Source organism: Silurus aristotelis (assembly GCF_946808225.1).
Source record: "Silurus aristotelis genome assembly, chromosome: 5".
Classification (NCBI taxonomy): domain Eukaryota; kingdom Metazoa; phylum Chordata; class Actinopteri; order Siluriformes; family Siluridae; genus Silurus; species Silurus aristotelis.
The window spans coordinates 21,491,026-21,506,021 of NC_139578.1; the positions used below are offsets into that span (position 1 = coordinate 21,491,026).

The window sequence follows — 14,996 nt, forward strand, 5'->3', positions numbered from 1 at the left end:
ATATAAAAATTGAGACATGGACATCGCTTACAACACTCAAATCTCTCTTACCATAAAGAGATATTTGTAGTGCTCGATGAAGAGCAGGGTGACTGAAATGATGGCAGCACTGTCCTCAATGCCCATTGATTCAGGTTTCAGGTCTTTATCTGAAGCTTTCTCCTTCTGCAGCAGGTTAGGCCCGAAAATCACAGCCAAGTTACCTGCTGTCATCTTATTCCCTGGAATCTGAATAGGACACAAGTAAAGAGAAAAAGGAAAAGTGAAACAAATGTGATTAAATTATTACTTTCCACTGTCTGGCTTTTATGGACATGGAAACAAAAAGAAATGCAATTTTGAAGGCTTCATAAGTAACTAATAATAACAAAAAGGCAAAAAAAGGTCTTTGAAAATATAGTCTCCTGATTCACTGTGTTCATGTGAAGTCACATTCATAACCTTGATAAACTAAAAGTTCACATGGGTGAGACACTGTTAAAAGTTTATATCCTGGGATAATACTGGGATTGTCCAAAAGCTATTGTGAGAGAGAGAGAGAGAGAGAGAGAGAGAGAGAGAGAGAGAGAGAGAGAGAGAGAGAGAGAGAGAGAGAGAGAGAGAGAGAGAGAGAGAGAGAGAGAGAGAGAGAGAGAGATGCACTACCTCTTGCTGGTCAGGGCTGATGGAGTCATGAGCATGCTCCTGAACAGTGTGTAATAACCTCAGCAGCCTCAGCAGAGTGTCACAGTTACACGGAGGCAACAGGTACAAGAGTTGCTGCAGGTACGTCAACTGATCAGCACCCCATAAATCTGTAACATGTATACATCATGTTTATACATAAACACACAGAACTGACTGTAGATTTGTGTGTGTGTGTGTGTGTGTGTGTGTGTGTGTGTGTGTGTGTGTGTGTGTGTGTGTGTGTGTGTGTGTGTGTGTGTGTGTGTGTGTGTGTATTTGTACTGTTAGCATGCAGAAAGGCAGAGTAGAGCTCTCTGGTCAGCAGAGGGTCTGGCATGTCCCTCAGAAACTCCTTTAATAGTGCTGCCACATCATGAACACTGTGCTCATCATCCAACACAACATCTGTTCCACTGTCAAAGTCCTCACGCAACTGCAAACAAACACATATGTACAAATATATTTAATTGATCACCAAAGACACAAATGAACAGTAAACCATACAGCTCTCCATGCATAAATAGTTAATTGTTCTATAATCATTTGGCACATTTGAAAGTATGTTTTAATAAAACACAAAGTAAGATAAGTAAGATAAACTGCTGTAAATGCTTTATAAATATATAACATGCGTAGATGATGTAATAATGGTGTGAGCATGTGTCTTAGCTGGAAAGAAGGCTGCATGCTTTACTCAAAACCGACACTAGAGGGTAGTGTGGGCTGGGACTCACTTGGCGGACTCTCTTCTTGGAGCTTCCTACTCGGAAAATCCCCACCGTCTGCAAACCTGAAGAGCAAAGTAGAACCAAATGAAGGTCACAAAATCAGTTTAAACTATTAAAAAAATATATTATTTATGGCATTACAAACTTTATTGCTATTCACACACATCAAGCTTGAAATTCATCTATTGAATCACATCTATGCACATTTATTACTCTTAAAAGTAGTCATTTATAACATGTACTGAGCAGGGTACGATAATAAAGTGCTGAGCAATATATCACTAGGTAATTATGTCTAAAGGTAACAAATTTTGTTTGGAAGTATGAAGTAAAGAAATATACCAGCAAGATAATTAAAAAGCTGCAGACAGCTATTTTACAGCTCTTTCATTTTAATGATTTATTCATATCATTATCCGTGAGACAGCATAGCTGAGTAGTATGGGCTAAGTTCAGATGGTGCAGAAATCTGTAGCCCAGAGCCCTTACTATTGATCCACCACTGGCCAGTATTGACAGATGTTAGTATTGAAGTTGACTTTTATTTTTAAAAAGTCAAATTTCATAGAAATCCTGCTTCATTCATTTTTAGGTCAAAAGTTAAATCCCAATACATATGCACTGCTAGGGGTAGAAAGTAGGGGTTATATGATCAGATATTGGTGATGATTAACAGGAGGTAATTGGTAATGATGCATGGAAGGAAAAGAATAAAGGGTATACAAGGAGAATTTGCTAAAAGTGCTCTGACTTTAAAACTCACTGACCACGCCTTTTAAACAATCTCACTGTCTGTTTATATACGTTCAATAAGGTACATCCGATGTTACAGGAGCAGGTACGAGACCTTTTGTAAGGTCTTTCATATTGTATAATCTAAACAAAACTATATATATCACAATTGTTCCCTCCTGCACAGGGACAGAAGGAGCCTGCTGAAATTCATATACTTTATAGCACATGAATTTCCTCGTGTAGCGGACGTGTGTATACTATCCTGATCACAGAGAGCCAGTTTATATCCTGCAGTACTCACTGTATGTCTGTATGTGCTGGCAGCAGCGCTCCATAACACGTGGCACCTGTCTGTAAATGGGGTTTAGGCTTAGCTTGGTCTGTGTGCGGCCTGCTTGAGTCTTCTTGATGTCTAATTCATTAGGATGAGAGAGCTGAAGTGCCTCCAGCAGCCTGGACTGACTTTCCACTAGGTCCGAGATGGAGTCCACTGATAATCCTCCCTAGAGACAGACAGAAATAAAATTATATTTCATCTGGTTTTTACTTTTTTAGCCACAAGTTAAATACAAAAAAAGGCAATTGAGAGAAAGTGAGAGAGAAAAGAGAGATTGAAAAGTTCAAGTGAATATCAGCTGACTTCATCCAACTGTTTCTTATTTGTGTAGTAAGAATGATTAATTACATAGAGTTAATGTAAACCAGAGTGAAATTCTCTCGACTGTTTTAATAGTGTGCATTAATCCAAGATGTTAAGCCCTGACCAGCTTTTTGGATATCATTCAATTCCATTCTCATCTTAATGTGTCAACAGTGCAAATAAAGTTTCTTTTCTTATCGGTAAGAAATCTGAATTAGACTCCAAATTAGACTCTGAATTGTGCTTAAGTGGCCAAGTGCAATAGTGTATACTAAGAGTTTAATTTGGATGAATGTGACTTGGTTGAGTTTGAACCCTTACTATGCCTTTGAACATTACAATAAAATAACAAAGACAAGGATGCTAATAACAAATGACATTTGGCTAGATAACACATTTTTGATGTACAGAAATGTTTACTACATAATTTAAGTAATAAAACAGGAAATTGGGGGAGGGGGGGGGGCTGCACAAGTATAAAAAAGTAAAAAAAAAGAAAAGAAAAAGAAATCCCACACAATTCTGACATTGACATGTTCATCATGTTTGTGAGTATGTGATAAAGTGTGTGTTGCATTGTAAATACTTGCAGCTGCTTCATGGCCAAAAGATTTTCACTTTATTTTCGCCGGTACATAACAAAGCTTTCACTCCATAAGTGGCCGGGTGAAAAGGCAATGGAAAATACATTAGTATGCAATTACTGCAAATCCTTTTTTAGTCACGAAAAAGTTCATATGCCGGAATGTAAACACTTTTTCAGAAGGGCCCTTCAGGCTTCCAGCAACTCATCACTGGTGCTACATTTTCACTCTCTCTCTCGCCTCTGGTTCACAGGGCTGGGCTCGAGGAATTCGGCTTAGTGGAAAGACAGATATGGATCTTGAACATTCACGCTGTGCAGCAGCCACCCAGACTGAGGCAGTCTCCATTCCCACTGAGCCGAGAGCACCGCACAGGAACCTGAGCTATTTTAAAAGCAATAATAACTAACTACTGGCTATCCACTGTCTGCCTTTCACCCTACACAATAACTCTGATCTGCACATTTACTGTGATATTAATAAAATAATTAATAGAGGGCATATTGTTTTATGTATTATGCTGCACTGCTGGTTCAATCTATCTAAACATCAAATGCTTTGAATTATTTTATATGACATCAGCTCTGACAGAAATGTCTGAAAAGTCAATCATAATTTTATATGAATGCACTTGTGATGTAATATTGATTGTATTTGGAAAAGCTCATTCAATGTAAAGACATATGGCAGATGACCCACCTACATTTTTTCCCCCTGTGTTTCTTTGAGGGGAGGCTTTTCAAAGGAGTCTCCAGTGTCAGACAGAGAGAAAGAGCTGTCAACTTTATGGTTTCTGACATAACAAGGTCTTCACAAGTGAGGTTTCACAGTTTGTCTGTAACATGACAACTGCCTTTGTTTTTTTACTTCAAAAAGAAAAAGCATTGTGAGCAAACAAATATTTCTAGCTGGTTTAATCTGTGATAGATGTTCTACAACATAATAGACTAACTATAAATAAAAATATGGCAAATAAAAAATGTCGTTGGCAAATTGCTAAGGTATAAAATTGAGGATTTGAGTTAAATAAAGTGCCATATAGCACATACAGCCTTGTATAGTTTCTCAATAATGCAAACTGGGATTATAACTGCAATCAGAGTCTGAATAACTGCATCTATTGCTATGATGTTTACATTTATTTTATTATTTACATTTATGGCTTTAGGCAGACACCTTCAATCAAAACAGTTTACAGTTATCTCATTTATAATTTGATCAGTTGAGGGATAAGGGCCCAATAGTGGCAGCTTGGTGGTGCCTGGATTTGAACTCACATCCCTCTAATGGGAAGTCCAACATCTGAAATTCTAAGATATCACTTCATTTATAAATGAAACAAAATGAAATACTGGTTACTGATTAGATGACCTCTAAATACTTTATCTCCCTTTGTCCATCTATCACATTATTCAGCTATATTTCAATTATTCCCCTGAGAGTTATTCCTAAAATTATACATTTGCACAAGTGTTTTTGCAGTTCCCATGTCTATCTACACAAGAGATTATAATTTGGATTCTTTCTTTTTGTTGCAAAGGAGAAGGATCTATGTAACTTCAAATAATCAAGTCTAAAGCTTAACAGAGCAAACACTGATCAAGGAAAACTTAAATAGCTTTAGCAGTTTATCTTCCAGCACTATGCACTACACTGTATTCAATACACAGAAAACAAACATGCGTACACCAGACATATACTTGTTTACCAATATATATAACTTATCTCAAACCACCAAACATAGTGTGTCCTATAAACCTTAAAGTTACCCTGCAAATTGCTATTGTATGCTGTTTATTTTGTCTCCAATCCCCTTTTTGTCTGCTGTGCTCCAGCCATTCAAATTTGTTTGGCTTTTTGAGGTATTGTAACATTTTCTTAGTAAGTTTCATCCTTTAAATCATTGTCCAAGAGTTGACTGCTATGGGCTAAATTTTAGAAACATTGTATTGTTTGTGAATGTTGATTTACACAAATTGTTTTACCTTGCATACTCAAATGCTATTTTGTTTGTTTGTTTGTTTGTTTGTTTGTTTGTTTGTTTGTTTGTTTGTTTGTTGTTATTGTTTACAGAAAGAAACAACTCAGCATGGGGGAATTTGTTCAAAGGAGAAATCCCCCATGCCCTCCTCAACAAGCAGCTACTATAAGCTTTAAAATGTCTAAATTAAAGTTAGTTAAACTTAATATGTGGCTTTTGCATTTTTTTTAAGTACACTTTTATACATATATACCATGAATTAGGGTTTTATTTAGTTTTAATAAGCAAAACATGGAATTAAAATAAGTATTTTGTAACTGATGAATCGAGAAATATTTTTCTGATTAATCGATTATCAAAATAGTCGTTAGTATATATAAGTATATATCTGTGAAATTCAAATATGAACAAGTATGCTATATATATACAGTGAGGAAAATAAGTATTTGAACACCCTGCTATTTTGCAAGTTCTCCCACTTAGGGGTCTGAAATTGTCATCGTAGGTGCATGTCCACTGTGAGAGACATAAAAATATAACATAAAAAAAATCCAGAAATAACAATATATGATTTTTAACTATTTATATGTATGATACAGCTGCAAATAAGTATTTGAACACCTGAGAAAGTCAATGTTAATATTTGGTACAGTAGCCTTTGTTTGCAATTACAGAGGTCAAACGTTTCCTGTAGTTTTTCACCAGGTTTGCACACACTGAAGGAGGGATTTTGGCCCACTCTTCCACACAGATCTTCTCTAGATCAGTCAGGTTTCTGGCCTGTTGCTGAGAAACACGGAGTTTGAGCTCCCTCCAAATATTCTCTATTGGGTTTAGGTCTGGAGACTGTCTAGGCCAGAACCTTGATATGCTTCTTACAGAGCCACTCCTTGGTTATCCTGGCTGTGTGCTTCGGGTCATTGTCATGTTGGAAGACCCAGTCTCGACCCATCTTCAATGCTCTAACTGAGGGAAGGAGGTTGTTCCCCAAAATATCGCAATACATGGCCCCGGTCATCCTCTCCTTAATACAGTGCAGTCGCCCTGTCCCATGTGCAGAAAAACACCCCCAAAGCATGATGCTACCACCCCCCTGCTTCACAGTAGGGATGGTGTTCTTGGGATAGTACTCATCATTCTTCTTCCTTCAAACATGTTTAGTGGAATTATAACACAAAAGTTCTATTTTGGTCTCATCTGACCACATGACTTTCTTCCATGACTCCTCTGGATCATCCAAATGGTCATTGGCAAACTTAAGACGTGCCTGGACATGTGCTGGTTTAAGCAGGGGAACCTTCCGTGCCATGCATGATTTCAAACCATGACGTCTTAGTGTATTACCAACAGTAACCTTGGAAACGGTGGTCTCAGCTCTTTTCAGGTCATTGACCAGCTCCTCCCCTGTAGTTCTGGGCTGATTTCTCAGCTTCCTTAGAATCATTGAGACCCCACGAGGTGAGATCACCTGAGTATTTGAAGCTAAACAGTCATGTTTAGCTTCTTCCATTTTCTAATGATTGCTCCAAAGTGGACCTTTTTTCACCAAGCTGCTTGGCAATTTCCCCGTAGCCCTTTCCAGCCTTGTGGAGGTGTACAATTTTGTCTCTAGTGTCTCTGGACAGCTCTTTGGTCTTGGCCATGTTAGTAGTTGGATTCTTACTGATTGTATGGGGTGGACAGGTGTCTTTATGCAGCTAATGACCTCAAACAGGTGCATCTAATTTAGGATAATAAATGTAGTGGAGGTGGACATTTTAAAGGCAGACTAACAGGTCTTTGAGGGTCAGAATTCTAGCTGATAGACAGGTGTTCAAATACTTATTTGCAGCTGTATCATACAAATAAATAGTTTAAAAATCATATATTGTGATTTCTGGATTTTTTTTTTTTTTAGATTATGTCTTTCACAGTGGACATGCACCTACAATGACAATTTCAGACCCCTTGATGATTTCTAAGTGGGAGAACTTGCAAAATAGTAGGGTGTTCAAATACTTATTTTCCTCACTGTATATATATATATATATATATATATATATATATATATATATATATATATATATATATATATATATATATATATATATATATATATATATATATATATATATATATATATATATATATATATATATATATATATATATATATATATATATATTAGAAGGCAGGGAATAGTTAATTCCATTATACTCTCAAATGAGATTATAGTAGTATTTAAATTAGCCCAAACAACAAACATATATATTATTTGTAAAATCTATACCACGGGCATACACTTTGCTGTTAAGCCAGGTAAATAACCATGAACTGATGACTGGCTTTTTTCACCATGTTGTCACTCGAAAACACTCGAACGTTTAAATTGCCATAGTTTCAAGTTTCATCTTTTCACTATGAATTAAGTCAAATGCTGTGTTCTGGAATATTAAGGATCTGCTAATAGCTAATATTTTGTCTAGATAAAAAAAAATTTTTTGTCTCAGTTGTCAAAAAACAGCAACATTTCTCATGTGTTGGCAAATTGTAAAAAATCTAATTGTTAAATCAAATCAATTCTTACATAATGAATCTTTTATTCATATATTCACATTTAGCATTGAAAAAATGCTTGAATTTTATACCCACTAATGTGTTGAATACCACAATAGAAAGCCAATTCGACTTGGAAACCCAAATTGACATATATACAATGGACTATATATATATATATATATATATATATATATATACAGTGAGGAAAATAAGTATTTGAACACCCTGCTATTTTGCAAGTTCTCCCACTTAGAAATCGTGGAGGGGTCTGAAATTGTCATCGTAGGTGCATGTCCACTGTGAGAGACATAATCTAAAAAAAAAAATCCAGAAATCACAATATATGATTTTTAAACTATTTGTTTGTATGATACAGCTGCAAATAAGTATTTGAACACCTGAGAAAGTCAATGTTAATATTTGGTACAGTAGCATTTGTTTGAGGTCAAATGTTTCCTGTAGTTTTTCACCAGGTTTGCACACACTGCAGGAGGGATTTTGGCCCACTCCTCCACACAGATCTTCTCTAGATCAATCAGGTTTCTGGCCTGTCGCTGAGAAACACGGAGTTTGAGCTCCCTCCAAAGAATCTCTAATGGGTTTAGGTCTGGAGACTGGCTAGGCCACGCCAGAACCTTGATATGCTTCTTACAGAGCCACTCCTTGGTTATCCTGGCTGTGTGCTTCGGGTCATTGTCATGTTGGAAGACCCAGCCTCGACCCATCTTCAATGCTCTAACTGAGGGAAGGAGGTTGTTCCCCAAAATCTCGCAATACATGGCCCCGGTCATCCTCTCCTTAATACAGTGCAGTCGCCCTGTCCCATGTGCAGAAAAACACCCCCAAAGCATGATGCTACCACCCCCATGCTTCACAGTAGGGATGGTGTTCTTGGGATGGTACTCATCATTCTTCTTCCTCCAAACACGTTTAGTGAAATTATGACCCAAAAGTTCTATTTTGGTCGCATCTGACCACATGACTTTCTCCCATGACTCCTCTGGATCATCCAAATGGTCACTGGCAAACTTAAGACGTGCCTGGACATGTGCTGGTTTAAGCAGGGGAACCTTCCGTGCCATGCATGATTTCAAACCATGACGTCTTAGTGTATTACCAACAGTAACCTTGGAAACGGTGGTCCCAGCTCTTTTCAGGTCATTGACCAGCTCCTCCCGTGTAGTTCTGGGCTGATTTCTCACCTTCCTTAGGATCATTGAGACCCAACGAGGTGAGATCTTGCATGGAGCCCCAGTCCGAGGGAGATTGACAGTCATGTTTAGCTTCTTCCATTTTCTAATGATTGCTCCAACAGTGGACTTTTTTTCACCAAGCTGCTTGGCAATTTCCCCGTAGCCCTTTCCAGCCTTGTGGAGGTGTACAATTTTGTCTCTAGTGTCTTTGGACAGCTCTTTGGTCCTGGCCATGTTAGTAGTTGGATTCTTACTGATTGTATGGGGTGGACAGGTGTCTTTATGCAGCTAACGACCTCAAACAGGTGCATTTAATTTAGGATAATAAATGTAGTGGAGGTGGACATTTTAAAGGCAGACTAACAGGTCTTTGAGGGTCAGAATTCTAGCTGATAGACAGGTGTTCAAATACTTATTTGCAGCTGTATCATACAAATAAATAGTTTAAAAATCATATATTGTGATTTCTGGATTTTCTTTTTTAGATTATGTCTCTCACAGTGGACATGCACCTACGATGACAATTTCAGACCCCTCCATGATTTCTAAGTGGGAGAACTTGCAAAATAGCAGGGTGTTCAAATACTTATTTTCCTCACTGTATATATATATATATATATATATATATATATATATATATATATAAATATAAATATATATATGTTTCTCAGTCCAACCACAATAAATGTTCTGTATAATCAAAGAGAAAGACATACGTATTGACATTCTTTACAAAAGACTATTCTATCATCTTACCCGTCTGTGGCTGCGAGAGCTGTTGTCCAAGAATGTTGGTGAAAGCGGCTTGCTGTGGAGCTCCAGCAGGGATGAGGTTGCATCACCGGAGGTCGAAACTGTACTGACCATGGGTTGGTTTCCATTCTGCTGCCGTTTTTCAGCACGAAAGTGCATCACACTGGCCTCCAACTCCAGACAATCCCGGCGACTCTCCTTCAGAGCATCTTGACGCTGTTTATAGGCCCGATCGTTAGCAATCACCTGTGATAGCGGAATCCCAAATGCCTTGGGGGCTGTTTCTGTAAGCAAGGAAAGAAAACAGAGAAAACTACTTATAGATTTCAGGTATTTACATAAGTTTTAAGATCCTCAACTTATTTTCTGGTATGGTTTCAGTTTTATTATGCTGCATTATCATAGTTGATATCCTTTAATATTCACATTATTATATTGAACAAATTCCAAAGTGATCCACAGAATTTCGGCAATTTATTTGTATTCTGTTCTTGCTGTAGGCAGTAATTTGATTCAAATATTGTCTGTATACCTACGTCTAAGATGATTATCATAATAATTTAAGTTTTAGCTCTCAGATAAGATAATATGAAATTCAAAAAAGTTAGCAAACATTTTTATATAAAAAAAAAAATTAATTCTGTCAGCACAGTTCATTGCAAATACTGTATATGTATAATAAGTCTCCACTTATTACTCATGAAGTCATGGTGTCCTTTAATTAAAATGCTTTAATTTAGAACAGTGTCTTTTTCTGTGGTCAAACTGAATGATAGGATAAGAGAATTAATAATCCTAGTTCCCTTAACATGTAAGGATTTTGTGAAAAGAGTTTGTGAGAGTTTTGTTAGTCAAGCACAAGTGAAGTCAATGAAAATAAGCTCATCTCACTATCACACAATAACTCACGGTTTATGTGTGACACAATATTTGAACCGACTCGATAGTCTCATGCTGCCAGAGAGAGGTGTAGGGTCACAGGAAGTTAAAAATGATGCCTGTACAGAAATGCTGGCTGACTCACTGGCACATCATACTGGCGGAGTTCATCTCTTCTGTATTGTTTCCAAACAGGAAAAAAGTTTCATCTGTATCGGTATCTGGTCTCAGAGATACAGCTCTGCCAGTCTTCAGTCCATCCCATTCAACCCACAATGCCCTTACGAAGAACACCAGCGGATATGCTGCCCACACTTTCTGCTTCCTTATGAAACCACCGCTGAGCACTCCATAGTGAACTCTCAGTTGAGGCGAATACACAAAAATACACTGAATTCATGTAAAGCAAGAGCAAAATAATAATAATAATAAAAAAGTAAAAAAAAAAAGAAAGTGGCCTTATTTGAATAAATAATTTTTTTTCGAACTTTGATACATACAAATATACAAGGACACAAATAATATTTACAAGTGTAATATAACAACTATGTAGTTGACAGACACATAAAGGAAACATAATTGTATTACATTTTAAATAGAAACCCAGCACACGTGCACACACAATGAGATCCCTGCTTTCAAACCTGAATCCTCTAAAATCCTCTAATGACAGCACAAGGCACTTTCAGCCCAAGGAACACGTCATGGAAACACAAAGTTTTGATGAAACCCTGCGTCAGTATTTAGCTGGGTGTCCCTCCTATCATCTGTAGCTAAAGCCTCTTAAAATTAAATTTCAGTTAAAATTAATTCTGGGCAAAGTTTTTCCACAACAAAAAGTTGGGCAGTTTGTCTGGCTGCATAATGAAACCATTACCAGTTAATTGTATTAAAATCAGATTTTTGTGTGTCTGGTCTTCATTTTTTAAATGTATTATTACAAGTGGCTTCCAAATGTTAGATTTCGTGTTTTGGTTCTATACAAAATCGTATTATGGGAATAAAGTAAATATTAAGTTAAATTCAAACAATCTCATAAATTAGCACTGAACTGATATTAAAACGGACTAACTCTGTGGTCTTTGTTTGCTTTGTGAACAGGCCTACACATAGCCTACCCCCCCCCCTCTCTCTCTCTCTTTCTTAGACCTCTATCTCTTTTGCTCTCTGTCCCTACAAATTCAAAGGCATCTTGTGAGGTCAGCCTACTGTGGCCTGCTTTTGGAGACCTGCCAGTAATCTGGAAAAGAGGATTATGTCTTATTTTAAACACATTTTGTGCTTCCTCCTCCTCAATCCAACTACTACTATCCCTTCATCCAGTCTTTCCCTTTTTTTCTGTTATGTAGCATGGGAAAATCAAGATGGTAGCTTAAGCCGTGGGGCTAAATAACAAGTGGCAGGTTGCCTGAGTCATCAGAGGACAGAGGGTGACTGAACCAGGTATTGAACAAACAATAATTTGCTTAGACTCTCGTTCTTTGGTGATCAAATATAGAAATAGATTAGTGCCTGCTTTAACCTGGTTAGGGTCTTGTTAAACTGCAGCCAATTAAAAGAACATGCACCACAATCCCCTGGATGGTGTGCCAGAGATTCCCAGATGCACAAACACAAACACAAGGAGAACATGCAAAACTTTACACAGACAGAATCCCAAAGACACAATCAAACCTTGGAACTCTTGGGTAGTAACACTACCTGCTGCATCAGTATGCCACTTATTAGATCAGCATAGCATAATGTATTAAACTTTAATTATTTACAAAGTTAGGACATTTTAACGCACCTAATGCTATAACTGGCCATACATGAAGATTGGACATGTTTCTTGTTTAATCCTTCCTTATCATATAATATTAGGTACATGCAACTGATACTGAAACAGCAGTTTGACTTCTCTAACTATATTTACTCACTTTATTACTGTGCTGCTTTAGCTTTAAAACCTTGATACTTGACTACAAAAACAATAACAGACCAGTCACTCAATAAGGGATGGGAGGGTTAAACCCAAAAAATTTTAGTTTTCTTATGGCTTACAAAGTTGGTTTCAGTTGGACCCAACACCCAACAATATTTCTTCTAGATTCTTTACTAGATGCCTTAGGTTCCTTCAATTTGAATTGATCTGCACTCATTTAATTCGTATCAATTGACTTCACAGAATATAGAACATAATATAGGATATAATAGAATATATTTTACAAAACAAGTGTCCATAGCACATGACTGCACAGATTGTAGACGATAAACCCTCAGTGGCATAGAAAGCCGTGCCAAATCTCAATGTTCTGCTGGCACTAAAGCTGATAAGTAGCATGTCTCAAAGCCGTACAGGAGATTTCCCAAAGGTGAAACACGTACAAATGCACATTATGATCACAACAGGAAGAATTCTTGATCTGACATCTTTACCATCATGAACCTTCTAGTGGCTAAATGAGTAAAAAAGAGAAGGATTTATGCTTTTGGACAGAGAGGTTAATAAAATTTTGCAGTCTAAAGACTGGTAGTATTTGATAGTTTATTTTAAAGAGAGTGTGCATGGGAGTGACACGATTAAGATGGAATGTGTGGTCTGCTAGAAGACTGGTAGAGTCTGTTGATTCAACTGACTTCAAATATTTCTTCTATCCAGTTTGATGCAAGATTTAAAAAATATTAATTATGAGAACTGTTAAAGAAAAAGTGTTGCTAGGTGCCAGAAAACAAAATAAGAGCTTCAATCAAAAACACAGACACAAAAAAACCCCAGAAATACTTCCTTACCTCTTTCTTTCTTTTCTTTGGAAAAGGAATCAAACTTTCTTCTTATTGACTTCCTCATCTTGCGAGTCTCTGAATACAAAACAAAGGAGATAAAAAAATATGAAATGGCATGTAGCATACTAGAGGTAAATGCACTTTGTTAATTAATATTTACTATGTAAGATCAACTGTAAGATTTACATGCAATTACATTTAAGCTTTTATTAATAAACACATAAATATACATTTTTTAAATTTCACAATTATGGCCAGTATGTAAAAAAAACTGAACCCAGCTAATATTATAGTGCCATCTCTTTTTTTAGTATAATAAAAATTTAAGTTTCTGTAGAATTGTCTTGACATTATATTGGATTCATCCAATTGCTAAAGTCATAGTCTACTAAGCATCTAAGGTATTTCATTGTCAAAAGAAGAGGAGTACAAATCACTTCTAAACTGTTATGTGTGCCAAGAAACACCGAGAGCAATATCTTGAACAAATGGAGAAAGAGAGGAACATAGTGACATTAACAAGAACAGGACATCCGTCCAAGAAGTAAATGTATGTAATCATATCAAAGGCTGCCAAGAGACATACAACAAAATTTATTATTTTGCAAGTACTGGCCACTTGAAATTTGTCATTCTGCTCCCATTAGGAGTCATCACAGCGGATCATCCGTTTCCATACTACTCTGTCCTCTACATCAATGCCACTGTCTCTAAACCATAGAACATAGCAGGTCTCACTACTATAAACTTTCCCTTGACTCCTGAAGGTACCCTTCTATAACAGATCTTCACCCATATCTTCAACACCTCACTGGAGCTGTGTGAGGTCCCCTGCACAAACAAATTGGTGGATGATGCAGTAAACATGGGCCTGCCTTACATTCCGCAACACCTTGACTGCCCAGGGACATATTCCCGGATTCTGTTTGTTGACTTCAGTTCAGCTTTTAATACAATAATTCCAGAAATTTCCCATCCAAGCTCCTATATCTCTATACCACTATAACCCCTGCCATCTGTCAGTGGATCACCAGCTTCCTGACAGGCAGGAAACAACAGGTGAGACTGGGCATTAGGACAGTCAGCACTGGCGCTTCTTAGGGATTTGTCCTCTCCCCACTGCTATTCTCCCTCTATACTAATGACTGCACGTCAAGGGACCCAACTGTTACAATCCTAAAATTTGCAGGTGATACTACGCTTATCGGACTCATCCAAGATGGCGACGAGTCTGCATATCAGCAGGAGGTGAAGTGGCTGGTGCTTTGGTGCAGTCAAAGCAGCCTAGAGCTAAACACACTCAAAACTGTGAAGATGATAGTGGACTTTAGGAAATACCCATCAAATCTACTCCCCCTCACAATATCCAACAACCCTGTGCCATCTGTGTAGACCAAGTTTCAGAAATTTCTACCATTTCCCAAGACTTGAAATGGGAATACAACATAAAATCCATTCTCAAAAAGGTAATAAAGGATGTACTTTCTATGCCAATTAAAGAAGTATGGTCTGCCACAGGAGATGCTGATGCAG

At 37.3% G+C, this 14,996-nt stretch overlaps 1 protein-coding gene across 2 annotated transcripts in view; it reads right to left on the reverse strand.

Annotated features, from left to right (window-relative positions):
* The window catches only part of arhgap36 (Rho GTPase activating protein 36), a 43,353-nt gene that overhangs the window by 5,186 nt on the left and 23,171 nt on the right, over positions 1-14,996 (reverse strand). For both annotated transcript variants that reach the window (XM_083541461.1, XM_083541462.1), the window contains exons 3-9: positions 13,470-13,538; positions 9,822-10,102; positions 2,431-2,632; positions 1,401-1,456; positions 949-1,099; positions 646-794; positions 52-228 (exon numbers count right to left, since the gene is read on the reverse strand). In XM_083541461.1, the coding sequence (XP_083397587.1) occupies positions 52-228; positions 646-794; positions 949-1,099; positions 1,401-1,456; positions 2,431-2,632; positions 9,822-10,102; positions 13,470-13,538 (1,085 nt within the window). The remainder of the gene's footprint in view (positions 1-51; positions 229-645; positions 795-948; positions 1,100-1,400; positions 1,457-2,430; positions 2,633-9,821; positions 10,103-13,469; positions 13,539-14,996) is intronic.